This window comes from Phalangium opilio, unplaced genomic scaffold (assembly GCF_054372755.1).
Source record: "Phalangium opilio isolate 3A_F unplaced genomic scaffold, DU_Popi_V2 ptg000031l_1, whole genome shotgun sequence".
NCBI lineage: Eukaryota > Metazoa > Arthropoda > Arachnida > Opiliones > Phalangiidae > Phalangium > Phalangium opilio.
In genome coordinates, this window is record NW_028324158.1 from 6240874 (window position 1) to 6256931 (window position 16058).

At 35.5% G+C, this 16058-nt stretch overlaps 3 protein-coding genes across 3 annotated transcripts; 2 read left to right on the plus strand and 1 right to left on the minus strand.

The window, feature by feature from the left end:
• Positions 1 to 234: 234 nt before the first annotated feature.
• On the minus strand, positions 235 to 11488 carry LOC149690241 (DENN domain-containing protein 1B). Its single transcript, XM_089869742.1, has 17 exons — positions 11284 to 11488; positions 10975 to 11039; positions 10794 to 10887; positions 10590 to 10697; positions 9842 to 9908; positions 8879 to 8974; positions 8746 to 8799; positions 8630 to 8691; positions 8400 to 8549; positions 7725 to 7770; positions 7308 to 7637; positions 6385 to 6522; positions 6282 to 6320; positions 6064 to 6162; positions 5884 to 5982; positions 4227 to 4655; positions 235 to 2012 (listed from the first exon to the last, which is right to left on the minus strand). The coding sequence occupies exons 1-17, from the start codon at positions 11298 to 11300 to the stop codon at positions 1374 to 1376; spliced, it is 2532 nt and encodes an 843-aa protein (XP_089725868.1). The 5' UTR covers positions 11301 to 11488; the 3' UTR covers positions 235 to 1373.
• Positions 11489 to 11618: 130 nt separating this feature from the next.
• LOC149690242 (uncharacterized) lies at positions 11619 to 12595 on the plus strand. The gene is made up of 3 exons (XM_089869743.1): positions 11619 to 12026; positions 12209 to 12310; positions 12368 to 12595. Exons 1-3 carry the CDS (start codon positions 11769 to 11771, stop codon positions 12512 to 12514), a joined length of 507 nt encoding a protein of 168 aa, XP_089725869.1. The 5' UTR covers positions 11619 to 11768; the 3' UTR covers positions 12515 to 12595.
• Positions 12596 to 14332: 1737 nt separating this feature from the next.
• LOC149690243 (uncharacterized) lies at positions 14333 to 15211 on the plus strand. Its single transcript, XM_089869759.1, has 5 exons — positions 14333 to 14528; positions 14586 to 14662; positions 14719 to 14826; positions 14890 to 14994; positions 15068 to 15211. The coding sequence occupies exons 1-5, from the start codon at positions 14375 to 14377 to the stop codon at positions 15128 to 15130; spliced, it is 507 nt and encodes a 168-aa protein (XP_089725885.1). The 5' UTR covers positions 14333 to 14374; the 3' UTR covers positions 15131 to 15211.
• The last annotated feature ends 847 nt before the right edge of the window (positions 15212 to 16058 follow it).

Genomic DNA, 16058 nt, shown 5'->3' on the forward strand with positions numbered 1-16058 from the left:
GAGAATTGACTATACTCGATTTTGCAGTCTATCTTCCTAATTAGTCTTTACTAAGCCTTTAACAGCGCCTCACCAGGCGTCGCTTTACCTCGAATCTATGACCTACCTCATTCACTTAATGGCAAGCTCCAGTTTGTAACCAGTGACAAACTTATGGAAAACATCTTATGAACTTACGTTAACACCAATCAGCAACTTATTTAATCAGTTGCTTACCTGTTAATTTTAGAACACTTTATAAAATATAAAACGAAAATGTTTTATTTACAAAAAATTTAGTTTTGTAATATTTTAAACTGGGGGCCAAAAATTAGGATAAAACGATTTTTTAAAGGGATAAAACTATATTAAACTATATTTTTAAAGAAACTTTTTTCATCAAGGGGGCACGCTCAAAAATTGCAACTTCCACATTCTTTAACAAACCAACAAGTTAATTTATATATAAATTTCTTTCACTCTTTGAAAAATGGCAACATTCGGGGATTGGTTCTTAATTAATTTCTTTCATGTTGTAACATTACGAATTATAAAAGTTTAATAACGGTAATTTTTTTTTTTTTTTTTTTTTTCCAAAGGCTATTTTTCAAATAAAACCTTTTCCAACGTTTTAGGAGTCATTTTAATCGTAACTTTCGAATTAATTTTTTAATTATTAACTAAATAAAGCTTAGAATAAATAAATGCGGATTAAATTTTAATTTCATCATATGCCTTAATTTTCTAGCTTAGAAAGAGAACCAATAGAGTAATGTCAGTTCTACTATGCAAACGTCATACTATAGAGTAGTGTCGGTAGAGGGGGGAGTAGACTGTGTATCCCTCCCTCTAGGCGCGCTTTTGTAAGAGGAGATACGGTACGCGCCTGGTAGGGGGGATGACACTGAGCTAAGAGATAGAAGGGTATGACGTTCGCATACATAGAACTGACATCTAGCTCTAGCTCAGTGTCATCCCCCCTACCAGGCGCGTACAGTATCCCCTCTTACAAAAGCGCGCCTAGAGGGAGGGATAAACAGTCTACTCCCCCCCTCTACCGACACTACTCTATTGGAGTCTGTTATTACGTCGAAGCTGCGCGATATAATTGCCTAATTCGGATCAAAATTGAAATTAGCCTAAATGACGTAAGCTAATTATAAAGGAGTTAGCGCAAGACGGAATAATTAAACGTAAAAATAAATAATTTAACATTGTATGTAAATAACAAAAAATTCTAACTTACGTTAAAAGTACCCGTAAAATGTTGGACCAGGTTTACGCAAAAATCTAATAAATAGTCGAGTAGACGCAGACAAAGAGTGTAATATAGAGATTAAGAAGAGATTGGAAGAATAATTAAAGTAATTAAATTTAGTGATTCTAATTAAGACTTAAGAGTTCTCGTTGCTGGAGAAATTGCACCATATATTCTTCGCGCTATTAGAATTACCATTAATTTGAGGCTGATGAAAAGGAGAAGCCGAATTACTCGATGTTTGAGGAGAAGAGGACAGATTTAAGAAAGGATTCGTTTGTGACGCTAAAGGTTGTCCGTAAAATACCGGGGGTTGCGAAAGTGGCCGCAGCTGATGAGTCATTTGATTAGGCAAACTATAAGCCAAGGGTATATTTGCAGCCTGATTGGGCGGACAAACGCTCATGGCTTGTCTGGGATGCCAGACGGTTTTACCAGTTTGTTGTTGTTGTTGTTGATTAGGTTGGAGTATAATATTAGGTTGAGCTAATGGAGGCGTATTTTGAAAAACATTTGGTTGCACCGGTGTTGGCTCAAGTTGCTTGGATGTTGAAACGTCTTTCGCCAATAAGGGGTCAAAAATTGTCTCTATATCGTCTAAGTTAATTAAGGGAGCTTCATTTACATCCTTTTCCGCGCGTTTTCGACCTCGAGGTGGTGCTGTAGGGAACGGTTTTATAACGGTGCCAGTTTTAGGTGTTGTCGAAAGAACAACGTGGTTACTAGCCATAGCTGAAGCTGATGACGAGCGTTCAACGCTCTTCGCAGGTTTCAACTGAAATAATTAAATACACCTGTTTTGTATGCTTACAAAATGGAAGAAGAAAGTAGGCTTAAAACGAAAAACTTGTTGCCTAAAGGCAGTGGCGTCGCTAGGCCTGTTTTGGGGGGGGGGGGCAAAATAATCCGTAAACCCTACCAAAAATTGCTGTTAGCAACCTAAAATTATGTAGCAATATATAAAAAATTATAATGATAGATTCGTTAAGTTTCATCTCTGCAGAGATGAATTTCAATATAAAACAGTGCAATTTTGAAGAAAAAAGCAAAGATGGAGACAAGCATGTTTCCTGTTATTTCGAAGGGAGTCCCAATAGTGTGGACTAACAGCTAACCAAAACTAAAAATAAACCTAAGACGAGTGAAAAATCCTTCATAATCGGTTCCGTAGTCTTTATCAATAAAAGGTTGTATATCTTTAAAATACGAATAATTTCACGTTGACACAAATTTACGGATAGTTATAAAGGTCTACACATTTTCCAATGAACCCATTATGCAATTTTTTTTATTAATCTCTTATAATATTTAGTTTGCCCAGACTTAGCCCCCCCCCAAATTTCAAACCCTAGCGACGCTACTGCCTAAAGGGCAAAGTTACAATCAAAAATTTCGCAACAGACGCACCATTATGATGGCGTCCTCAATATAAATATTATAAAACCATCGAAGAAATTTGATTTTCAAAGCCACAAAAAATATGTTAAATCAAAAGGTTTAACAGGCCCCTTAAAACTTAGTAAATTCCCCATCCAATGGACAACCCTGTTTAGAGCTGCATGGAAAAGCGAAATTTACTGTGAAAACCCTTGGGAATGTACGGTCTTTATACTAATATCAAGAAGTTATATCTAGTATCTCAGAGAGAAGGTATAAATTCGCCAGATTTCCAGCTTTATCTCCAGTCCAAACGTAGGTCCGGAGTTAATCCCCGTCTCTAAATTACAACCAGCATCTCATTGGATCTTGAAAACTCACGTCAGCGCGACGACGCGAGTGACGAAAATTACAGTCATATTTTCCGACTGAGGAGAGGTGAAATAGCCCGGCGCCTCCTTTTACGTCCCCCCTTGTATTTTGAAAGGGGGACTGGGACTATGGCGCGCGAATACAAAGGCATTTTATACCTTCTCTCTGAGATACTGATATAACTTCTTGCTAATATCATATTGGGAATGGTTGGAAAAAAACCAATATGGAATGGAAGTGGTTAAATTGATATACATTTTAGTTTGGAAATGGTTGGTAAATGGATAGATCCTATTTTCTACGGAAGATCCTAAAATTCCAAAAAAGGCTTATAAAGGGTTGTTTTACCATAGAGTAATGGCAGCTCTCTGCCCTTGATTGTATTAGATTCTATATGGTAATATAACATGGATGCCACTTCTACTCATCTCTCCTACTTCGTTCAATTTCGTTGTTGCCTAGTTAGCTAACAGCCTTATATCCCATACCCATTACTTTAGCACATGTGGGGGTCCACGGCTATTATAGCTGTCAATCAGTCCATTGTAAGTTTTCCCCGCCAAATTCTCGGAAAATATATATTTTGGGGAGTGACTCACGGTCATGCTACTTGGCGACCAGGAACAACTAGGAGTGCCTCAGTCCAGGCCAGGCAGGTTTTTGTACAGTTGTTGAGCGCCCTTGTTTATACTAAAATTCCCCATGAAGAACAGGTATTGCACTGCAGTGGTAATTTTGGGCCATACCAAGGCGCTCATAGGTTATATTCTTTAATTTATACCCAACCCTCAACTTCTAATTCCAACCCCTTTCTGGATGGAACTAGTTACATTGTTCATTGAATTTCCGTAATGGTTTAATGCTACAATTGATATGAAAGAATGTTTCTTAATTTGGAAATGGCAATGGTTGGTATTTGGAAACCAGTGGTGGGCAAATATCTTTCCCCGAATTCCCACACTGTTGGAAACCAGGGATTGGTAAGGGATGGGGAAGTTGATGAAATGTATGGGTGGTAAGCAAAAATATAAACAAAAGTGGATGGTATGGAAATGGTAACGTCTGAAATTGGACTAGAAACATAAAATTTTGTCCATGTAACAAAAAGCCAAAACTTAACGTTAGTAAAGTTTAAAACCATATGCAGCAATCACTGTTTCATAGCCCAAAACAGAAGCATCTTTTCACCTTCTATGTATTACTAATGGGGGTTCAACTACCTCTAAAATGAACTACTCACCGTTCGATCAATTGGTGGTGGATTGACAGTAACTACATTAGTAACCGAAGATGAAGATGAGGTGCTTTCGGAACAAAAGGAGAGATTGGATGTGACTTCTCTTCGGGCGACCGGCGCTGAAGAGGGCGTGTATCCCTGGGAAGCGAAAGGATTAGGGCTAGGGGATCTCATCATCAATGAGGTGGAAGGCCGCGCCTTCAAGGAACAAGATTGAAAGATATCCTCAAAATCCGACATCAAGTCCAAATTAAGTTTGTCCATCGTCAAACTGGGGCTAGACCGATTGGATTCAGATTGAACACTGTCGTCATCTTCGTCATTCTCGCCAAAGTCCAACAGCTTATATTGTCTCGTTGATATTTTGTTTTCCTCCGAAGCTGATTCTAAATACTGCCCCGTTGTTTGACTCTTAGGAATTATATCTGGATTCTGTTTATAAGATGCAAAACACGACTTGTTTAGAACCAGAATCATTCTTGAGTAAAGCAAAGCGCGGGTCCATAGGCGCCCATAGCATGGTGGCCATTTTCTACACACCAATTTTCCAAGCCAAAGGCAGGAACCAAGCACACCTAGACTTCACTACATTCAACAAATTGGTCCCTTTGGACTGCCCAACCGGTATTACCACTTACAAGGATACCAAAGTAACTATTTTAATATTCAAGTCACCCACCTATCTCTGTTAATAAACAAGTCACGTAAATAAAATTTCCATATTAGCTAGGTGTGGTTTAGGGGTAGGGAGGACCTTTTAGTTTCGTATGTGCTAATGTAGTACAGTATTCATGTTTTCTAACTGGCTAAGTTAATATTCGAGATGGCCCAACGGTTGGGGACGGGTCCGACGGGTACACTAAGTTCTTACCAAACCGAGCTCAAAAGATCTTTTCATCTATCCAACCTCAACACACACACACACATACATACATACATACACACACACTCACAGATCATAATCGCAAACGTCAGTATGTCTTTCACTGTAAACCTATTTCAACTATATTTGTATATATTGAAGGCCTGTATTCCCCATCCCCACGCGGTAGCCAAAATTTCAAACACTTTCAACAAATCCGCTTCAATACAGCTGTCCATCAAATTAAACCAAAATTTTAAGGTTTCCTCAATATAACCTGGTGTATTCTTTCAACTATATACGTATATATTGAAGGCCATCCCCACGCGGTAGCCAAAAAAACCGGAGTTTAAAAAATATTTAAATTTGAAACACTTTCAACAAATCCGCTTCAATACAGCTGTCCATCAAATTAAACCAAAATTTTAAGGTTTCCTCAATATAACCTGGTGAATTATTTGACGATGCCAAATTGCCAATGTCGTTTCTTTCCCAACACTTTCAAGAGCGGGAAGCGGATCTTTTCTTAAAACGCGTCCCGACAAACCTGTTTTACATCCATCCGAAGTCAGGAAAACTGCTGTTACCTCATACCATACTTCCTTTCGCAATTCTTTCACATTACAAGATCCAAGGTGGAAGAAGCAGATGTTGCCTTAATCGATTTCTATCCACGCATGTTTTTCGTGTACCCCAATCCACAAACAAACACATACACAAACTCACACACACACAAAACAGCATGGTAAAGTTAGGTCCGGTTATACATAACCACACCTATCAAAAAAGAAAACGTACATAAACTGCAAATGCTCTGTGATTTAACGTAGGACTCGCAGGGGCGCTGTGAGGTTTTTTATATCGATTTGAGCCTCCGTGTTCGTAACCTTCACCTTCCTATTAAGCATTTACAAAAACATATTTTTAGAAATCTCGGATTACCAAAAAAAAACTTAAAGTAACCTAAAAAGAACTAACTTTGATTTGAATATCGTGAATTTTGGAACGGATTTCTTTATAGGCTTTCCGGCTTTTATGCTTGACACTTTTATAAGCGTGTTTCATAGCAGGATTGGCCTAAAAAAAAGTCATACAAATTTTATTAAAAAAAAAACATTTTATCATTAAATACATTGAAAGTAAAACAGTTCATTTCATTTGATTGAATAACGCGATTTATAAAAAATCCTACGCACTTTGTTTTTCATTGATTTTAAAATCGCTCCACCTTCTTTCTACACAATTAGATTATACATTAAAACATTTTTGACAGTTTAAATTTTTAACAAAGTTAGTTACTTTCATGTTGGTGGCCCATTCTTTATATTGCACTTTAAATTTGGCATTGCTTTTATCCTCATAAAGATTAACCTCCGATTCAAATTCGTCACTACAAACTTGACCAGAGTTCAACATGTTTAAACGACCCTCGATAAACTATAAAAAATATAGTCAAACGTTAAAAAATTGCATTTCAATGAAACGTCTACAGGGTTCATACAACTTTTGGAAAACAAATTTCCCTGAGATTTCCAGGTTTTTCCCATATACTTCCCTGAGTTTCCCAGGTTTTTTCCGTATATGGAGTATCCTACATAATCAAAGGACATCCCCGTATCTCTAATAGAACCAGAGTTATGAGCCTCCAAAGTATAGTGTAATGTTAATCCTATGGAGGGAATGTTCACGAACATTTTGCTTAATTACTCGGCCCCTGTTTGTCGTAGCCCTAAGATTTTAGTATGGTTGGATGGGGGACAAATGGGACTATAACATACTCCAAGGACATCCCCGTATCTCTAGTAGAACCAGAGTTATGAGCCTCCAAAGTTTAGTGTAATGTTAATCCTATGGAGGGTATGTTTTTGAACATTTTGCTTAATTACTCGGCCCCTGTTTGTCGTAGCCCTAAGAATTTAGTATGGTTGGATGGGGGACAAATTGGACTATAACATAATCAAAGGACATCCCCGTATCTCTAGTAGAACCAGAGTTATGCGCCTCCAAAGTATAGTGTAATGTTAATCCTATGGAGGGAATGTTCACGAACATTTTGCTTAATTACTCGGCCCCTGTTTGACGCAAATTTCCCTGAATTTTACTGAAAATTCTAAATTTCCCTGAGGTTTTTGTCAACTATTTATTTCCCGGATTTTTCCAGGTTTTCCAGGTTTGTATGAACCCTGGTCTATGTTCATTGAATTCGTTACAACGTAACAAACCTGTTGAAATATTTGTAGATGAAGCATCTTTTGAAGGAAAGGTTGCATGGAAGAGGGTCTGGATTTAATAAATATTTCTCGATTAAAAGTTATCTTCTCTCCCGGTCGAACGTCTAAGGCTTCCTTGTAACCTCCTATTAACTGAACGACTGAACGTAAAAAAGCTCGAGCTACCGTATCTCCTAACATACAGTTGACAGTTTTCAAGCTACGTTTCAAAGATTGTACCAATTCCGACGGCATCATTTCAAGATCATTAAAAGGCGTATCTATTCTATCAGAGTCAGCGTCTAAAATGACAACCTCTCCAATTTCCGAAGTTCTAACTCTCTGCGTAAAAAAAACAAACGAATTATTTGTTTTTTTAAAAAAAAACTTGTTTTTCTTTCAAACATCTTATTTAAAAAACAAACTAACATTAAAAGTTGATGTTGGAACACCAATTAGGAAAGGCATAGGAGCACTACGAAGAAATAAGAATATTTCAGTTTAATTTCACATTATTTAAAAATGTAAAATAGTAAAATACCCTTTGGTCATAAGAAAATGATATATAGCTCCCTATAAGTATGAAACGTAGTACATTTTCATACTACAGCATTTGCTCCCAAATTTGGCGCGCTTACGCTTTTACGCCCCCTGGGAGAAGTTTCCGTACTACAAGTAAAAGGGGGGCGAAACCATCGCCGCCACCTAAGGGGTGTCCGCGAAAGGCACGATGGGCCGGGGAAATATCGCCCCCCCTGTAGAAACACAAGATACTCCTTACCTCAGTACCAGTGTCGCCATCTATTAATTTATGATAATTTTGACATGTAATTAATCAGTTATAATTATCATAATAATAACTTCTAGACCTTTAACTATTTAATTACAATATAAAATTTGAAAATTTTCTAAACAAATATTTCACCTTTTTAACGCCAAAAACTCTTAATAGGTGGCGCTAGAAACCTTTTTACAAATTTCAATGGAAGAAAATGCTGTTTACAATCATGGAATGCTTAAATGGAGGAGAGTTTCATACTTATAGGGAGCTATATATTATTTTCTTATGCTTTAGTTTAATGTTAAAAAAGAGAAAAAAGAAACCTTAAATAGTCTAACAGATGAATTGGCAAAACTGGAATAAATATATGTTGCCAGAACATTGGATAAATAAGCAAATTCGCGGCTTGAACGCAAGCACTTAGTTTGCTAAGCTTCTTTGAAGTGATTAAAATCCGCCTTTCATTCAACATACTGAAAGAACAAATTAGATTTAATTTAATTCACTGATAATTAATTATAGGAATTAAAATTAAAGTACAATATTCTATTACCTAGCGAAAATCGTAATCATATTATTTAAACTAATTGCGCTAAAATATTCCATTAAATTTCTCTGTAATTTAAGGAAAATTAATGAACATCTAAAAGAAATATGATAGTAACTAACATTTTCAGGCATGCTAGGAAGTTTGTGATGATCTGGACATTGAGCGATGAATTCCTGTAACCAAAAACCCCCCAAAATTATAAACTACTTCGTGACTAAATGACATCTGTGTGTTAGGGTCAATTTAACTCACGGACTGGCCATTATTATAGGCAAAGTGAAGTTGTAAGCCAGGTTTGGGAACTTCAGTATTATATAGGCAATCTAAAAATTTCCATAAGTCTCCCGCCTTTAAAAGTATGGCAAATTATTTAACATGTGTACATTGTATTTGTAATCTTTTTTAACTTATAGCCTTGAACAGGTATTTTTTTTTTGTTTATAGGGATAATAGCCTTTAATTTTGACATTTTTAAAACACACAGAAGATTGTTTGCAATGCTGTAACTAGAGAGCGCACTAGGGTGATGTCATAGCTGAGTCATTTCTTTATAATGATTGCAATAAAGGATTTTTTAAACCACAAATTTTAAAAGATAAGCAGGGAGCCCACTCTTAATTTTAAATTCCTTATAGGAAAAATAGGAATTTTTTTCCGGAATTATAGGATTTTATAGGAGAAAAAGTGTGTTTTTATAGGAAAATATAGGACTAAAAATGCTCATATATAATACAATTTTGGGGCTTAAACTATGTAGAAAAATCCCAAAAAATAAAAAATAACAAATTGGATTTTACTTTGAAAACTCAGAAGAACTTAATTAAAATATAACATAATATAATATATAAAAAATCCTAAGCGAGCTCCGCAATTTCGGTCTTTATTCAAATGTGATCTCGATAAAAAAAGCTAAATTTTGATAAATTTGATGCTAAACTATACGAAAACTTCGACTAAGTCAAAAATATAGGATATTATAGGACCTTTCATGAAATTATAGGATAATATAGGACAGGTTCAAAAATATAGGAATTTATAGGAATTATAGGACCGGTGGGCTCCCTGGATTATAAGACATGTATATATTAAATTATACATTATTTTTTATATTTTATTTGAAAGTTTTCAATTGAAAATTTAACCGATAACTACTATCCCTTTACAATGGAAATTGTGCCCGTTCTAAGGCTGCAATTGTGGTGATTCATATCTTACCCCTTTATTAGCTAGCTCCGCTACATTATTTAAAAGTTTATAAAATGTGTCGTGCCATGGTAAATAACTGAAATATAATCAATTTTCTTTATAAAACCTTTTGCAACATTCATTAAAAATCAGTAGAACCTTCTTAAAGGGAGTGTGAAGTGGAAAATCAAGTGATTTTTTATCGATTCTCCTACTAATTATAAGACCAGTATGCATAGTGAAACATTTAGGAAATACCAGCTCCGAATGATTTTAAAATTCAAATTAGGTTCAGATTTTAAGGATAATTTTAAACAAGGTCCTCCGACCAATGGCGTAACGCCCTGCCTTTTTATTAACAAAATTCTCGTGGCACGTTCCGTGTTGAATGAAATTTATCACGAGATTTGATAAAATTCGCGCGCCATGTGACAATCGTGGCGCGAGACATGGAGCGTGCCACGAGAATTTTGTTAATAAAAAGGCAGGGCGTTACGCGATTGGTCGGAGGTCCTTCTTTAAAATTATCCTTAAAATCTGAACCTAATTTGAATTTTAAAATCAATCGGAAGTATTTCCTGAATGTTTCACTATGCAGACTGGTCTTAAAATTAGTAGAAGAATCGATAAAAAAATCACTTGATTTTCTACTTCACCCTCCCTTTAAAAACAAACTTTTTCTACTAATTTTAAGAAATATTTCAATAAAACACGATAATTGCTAATACAATGTTGAATAAGAGCTTCAATAAAGCTCCAAAACTAGGATATTTCATACCTCAACATGACAAAACACGTTGGTGTGTTTGGAGCATGTCGACAGAAGCCAAATGTCCATTTACTATCAATATTGGTCAAAACAAATGAAAAATGTTGAACAGCTTCCCTAAATGTGATTAATAAATAAATCTATCATCTCAACCTTATCTAAGAAAACATAGATAAATACTATAAGGCGAGTAAAAGCTTATAAATTTCTTACGGTGCAAACTCGCAAGGATAAGCAAACTGTGGAATTGATTTTAAAACTTCCTGGTTTGAGTAATCCTCGGGAAATTTTTGAATAACCCATGCAGCTAATTTTGACAATGCAAAATGATTAATATCAACCCTCTTAATTAATTAATCTTAAAGGACTCGGAATTAATTTAAAAATTAATTACTTTCATCCCGATTTGATGGTATAACTATTTCACAAAAACAGTCAAAAATATGGTCCGGATTTTCGCTAAAAATCATTTTGAATGAAACTTTGTGTTACTTTTCAAGAAAATTCAAACAATCTTACGGTGGATAATATTAACTAAAATTAAGAAAATACGTGGGTGAATATATCATACGCTAAAATTAACTAATTACATCATATAATTTAATAAGAAATTGACCTAATGCATCTGTAGGTCAAAGTCAGAGTGGGGTGTCACTGGAGTGACTGTATCTAAAAGGCTTACGAAAAATATTTTTATAATTACCGTATCCTGGATCCCATTTCTAAGAAAAACAGACTGCGAAGATCTTAATAAAACAGCTCATTGGTGATTCATCGTAGATTTATTCATAACACACCTTTTATAATTAACAAACTTAACAAGAAACGCGAAATTTTTAATAAAAACTACGCGTTTGATCGTCACGCAGAAAATCCTTCAGCCATTTTAATTTCAACTTTTAAACGAAACGTCACATGAGATCAACTAACCGTAACATCTACTTATTTATAAGGACAACCATGGATTGAGTGAGCGTAAAAAAGTTGATCTTTTGAAGATTAGACAAAACCGTACGGTTGGTCTTGCAAAAAAAATAGGGGTTGCTTTCACTAATGACCCGGGTTGACCTCAGACGCCTGTGATGTAACAAAACGAAATTCATTCAGTGTGTTCTGAAAGTATTTTTTTACATTTCTCGTCCTTCATACTCATTAAAAATGTTTTAAATAACGTAAATTTTATTTTAAATGAATGGAACAGTTGCTTTTCGTAGCAGAGGCTACTGCAATATAATTTATATAAGATGTTTCAGCGTGACCTCGAGGTCACCATGCGAAAATCTAGAAAAAGGGTTAAGTTCCCGTCGCGAAAAAGCGCGTGAAAAACGATGGATTCGAACTGAAGAATTTAGAAAGTATTTTCAGAAATTGGAACAAAATGTAGATTTTAATGTTTTGTCCCCTCTTGAGAGGGAAATTCATGAAATGCATAAAATTGCCAATGATGTAGGTACTATGTTGAAAATTTGTACTACTATAGGGTAATGGCAGCCCTCTGCCTTCGACTGTATTAAGCTCTATGGGGAAATAACATGGGGTGCCATTAGTCTATTATAACCAGTACAATTTTGGTATTATAAGCTGGTTAACGTTAACAAACTTTCAATTATATTGTTGCATCTTTCTAGACTGAGAAATTTACATACAAAGACCCTGAATCTGGCCTTAAAGTTTTATCAGGGTTATATCATTATTTAAGAGGGAAATGTTGTGGAAAAGCTTGTAGACACGTAAGATATTATCCCCAAATTAAAACTTTTCCCAAAGTAAGCTATAACACTTTTCAGTGTCCATATGAACACATTGGAGTTCCCGAAAAAGCAAAAGAAGAAAAAAGATTCAACTCTGCATTTTACGTATCGATAGACACAAATACAACTTTATTTATAGATCCAACATTAATACCAAGAAGGCCAAAACCTCAAAAACGTTAACGATAACACTTTTCTTCTTGCATTTATCATTGATCTTGTAATAAAATTCTGAAAATAAATTATACATATTACAGTTAATAATTGGTTTTTCTTAATTAAACAAGTGACTGTTAATAATTAATTAACATCAGATAATCTTTCTTCTGTCACAAAGAGTTCAGAACCACAGCCAAAGATAGATTGGATATTCATCATAATAAATACTATGAATATTTCATTTCTAACTGCCCTTTTAACTTACTTTTAATACTGATTAACTTTAATTACGCCTTAGATCAATGAATTGTTGGTTTTCCTTCGATTCTTCATGGTTTTCTTAAAAATTTTGAAATGATATTAATTAATGAAATCCAACGGTAATTATAAGTTTCAAACAGTTTAAAAATTCTCAGGTATCTTATTTCCATCATTAAGTCAGAAACACAGACCAAGATAAAATGATCATCACAGACAAAAGTTACTTAACTACCTTCATTTAAATTGTGCTTAATTAATAATAATTACCTTTCCAAAGACTCCCATTGTTTTCTAACTCAAATCTTCACGTAATAACAGAAGCCCATAACCATAACCTGTAAAATATATATAATTTAATTCCAAGAATTGTTGCAAAAATGGTTTAATTTTAATGTTAATTTTAAACTAATCAGGTATCTTATCCATCATTAACTCAGAAACACGAACCAAGATAATAAGTCATCATCTATCTATTGCTATATTTAGTTAATATAAAAATTAAATTACTTACGAAATGCAACGTGGTCTTCGCCAATGTGGTACACCCATATTACTATTCAATCACCCCATGGTCTGTAATGTTCGATTTCCATACCTTATTGTAACCCCGAATGGTACAATAACGACTTTAAACCATATTTCATTGCAAAATTAAAACAATAAAGCTATTATGGGTGGCTAATTTCCAAAATTAACGAGGATTACAATGGATTTCGACGCCACCATTCGAAATGCTTTCTCCGACGTACCACACCCGCCCGTCCATCATGATAACAATCACGAAAATAAAAAAATGATTTCCTAAATTCCTCGAAAAATTCCTTGCCTCTGCTGTGGCAGCACTGCTGTGTAACCAACCACGGCCAACTTAGTCTAGAGTGCCTAATATCTTAGTTGGCCGTGAACCCAACACAAAGATTATCTCTTAACTTATTTACAGCCCTCTTTTGAAACCAAAACAAGTGGCGCAATTTTTAAACATCGAAAACAGAGGTTCATTGGATCAGTAATTAAATTTTACTAAAATTGAAAACAACGGTTCATTGGATCCGTAATTACATTTTTCTAAAATTATAAAGTTTGCAAGCCTTCTTACGTTAACTTTATAAGTAAATAAACTAATATAAAACCCTCATAATAATTTTTGTAACAGAATATTTCAAATACACTCATTGAAAAATAAATTAAATTTCGTGAGCTACCTTTACAATAGGCCTAATTGTCTCCATAATTTTGCTAGAATAACAATCTATGATGAAACAGACTAAATAAATACGTACGGCCTTTCGTAAATTTTCAATTAGGACTCTAGCCGTGCAGTGCTCTATCAGAACAAAATTTCGAAACAAAGAAAAAACTAAGGACGAAAACAATTACACAAAGAATCCCGCAAGTTTCTGTCTCGCAATTTTACCATTAAGCAAATTAACTATAGATACTCTTCAAATAACGATAGAAAACAAAGTAAACTTACTGAAAACTAGTTATAAAAGCCATTCATGTTAATTGAAAGAATATACATTCAGCTGCTTCTTAAAATAAAAATGTATAGTTTACTCTTACCGAATTAGTTAGTGTAGGTTATCGAGGGACGAGGGTAAGACTGAGCTAGGGTACTTTATTATGCCACGCTCGTACTTTTTGTTATGGGTATTGGTGGGGCTAACCATCGTGATTTTGTCAACGGTAACTTTACCAACCAAAGGAGAATGTCCGAATCCTGAGTTCAAAGTAAACGTGTCGCAAATCGCGAAACGAATTACTTATATAAGTTGCCGTAAGTAGTTTCGCAAGTTGCTAAAACTATGGCGACTGATAAATTGCATCGTTATAGAGGGTTTGAAGAGCACTGACTTGGAGGCCCAGAAGAGATACAGGACATGCCGCTACGACTCGTCCAAGGAATATAATGTAAAACATGTCACTCATCTTGGTTTAATTTTTCAAGTTATGTACTTATCCATTAGATCAAAGACGCCATAGCCAAGTGTGAGCATGAAACGAAAGACTTTGATCACAAAAATGCCACAATTGACGAGGTTCGAGACTATTTATGCAACCACGTAACATCACCGGTACGTCACGTTGGCTCCCTTAAAGAAATACTGCTTATAATCGCAACTTCTTCTATAACGTAGGAAAGTAACAACATCCACAATTGTCTGGGTTTGGAATTTGGAAAATTGTCACGACCACCCGCGGACTCGGCTACACTTTTGGAATACATGATGGCCACTACCATTGTAATAATTAATAAACTTATGTTAAAACTAAGCCTCATTAAAAACATTCCGACAAATTTCAATGGTCTTTTAGGTGTGTTTCGTCGATGCTTTTGGCAAACCACCGGAGCTATTTAAGTCTGATGAAGTATTATAATACCAGTTGACTAAAATATGTTAAAACCTTTGTGGTATGGGATTACAGGAAAACTAACAATAAAGAATATTTCAAAATCGATACGTTGGTTTCGTATTTATTGGTGTTAACTCCCCTTGGGTTTGTTATTCAACTTAGGCAATTTGACGCTCAGTTTCAAGTAACTGAATGGTTTCCATAAAACTAAACCATCGAGATGCCGGATTACAGGAGAGCTCCACGAGTTCTGGCAAGTATGACGCAAAAACTAAAAGGAGAAGAAAATGTGGCGCGCAGCTGTACCCAGAACCCATACGTCAGGCCCCGGTAAACACTTGTGGGCGCCATACGGTTCGTTACGTCACGTGATATTTCACCAGAATGCTGTGGTTTCTTCACGTCACGTGACCATATTTTACCAGACTGCGGTGGTTTCTTACGTCACGTGACCATATTTTACCAGACTGAAGTAGTTTCTTATGTCAGGTGACCATATTTTACCAGACTGCGGTGGTTTCTTACGTCACGTGACCATATTTTACCAGACTGCGGTGGTTTCTTACGTCACGTGACCATATTTTACCAGACTGCGGTGGTTTCTTAAGTCACGTGACCATATTTAACCAGACCGCGGTAGTTTCTTACGTCGCGTGGCCATATTTTACCAGACTGCGGTGGTTCGTTACGTCACGTGACCATATTTTACCAGATTGCGGTGGTTTCTTACGTTACGTGACCATATTTTACCAGACTGCGGTGGTTCGTTATGTAACATGACCACATTTTTACCAGACTGCGGTGGTTTCTTACGTTACGTGACCATATTTTACCAGACTGCGGTGGTTTCTTACGTTACGTGACCATATTTTACCAGACTGCGGTGGTTTCTTACTGTTACGTGACCATATTTAACCAGACTGCGGTGGTTTCTTAAGTCACGTGACCATGT

Coding starts and splice junctions, on each gene's coding strand:
- LOC149690241 (XM_089869742.1), bottom strand. Junction 7,638..7,724: donor TTCCAACATCAACTTTTAAT/GTTAGTTTGTTT, acceptor TTTTTTACGCAG/AGAGTTAGAACTTCGGAAAT. Junction 4,656..5,883: donor ACAGAGCATTTGCAGTTTAT/GTACGTTTTCTT, acceptor TCTTATAAACAG/AATCCAGATATAATTCCTAA.
- LOC149690242 (XM_089869743.1), top strand. CDS start 11,769: ATGAATGGAACAGTTGCTTTTCGTAGCAGAGGCTACTGCAATATAATT. Junction 12,027..12,208: donor TGCATAAAATTGCCAATGAT/GTAGGTACTATG, acceptor GCATCTTTCTAG/ACTGAGAAATTTACATACAA. Junction 12,311..12,367: donor GTGGAAAAGCTTGTAGACAC/GTAAGATATTAT, acceptor AACACTTTTCAG/TGTCCATATGAACACATTGG.
- LOC149690243 (XM_089869759.1), top strand. CDS start 14,375: ATGCCACGCTCGTACTTTTTGTTATGGGTATTGGTGGGGCTAACCATC. Junction 14,663..14,718: donor ACTCGTCCAAGGAATATAAT/GTAAAACATGTC, acceptor CTTATCCATTAG/ATCAAAGACGCCATAGCCAA. Junction 14,995..15,067: donor ACATGATGGCCACTACCATT/GTAATAATTAAT, acceptor ATGGTCTTTTAG/GTGTGTTTCGTCGATGCTTT.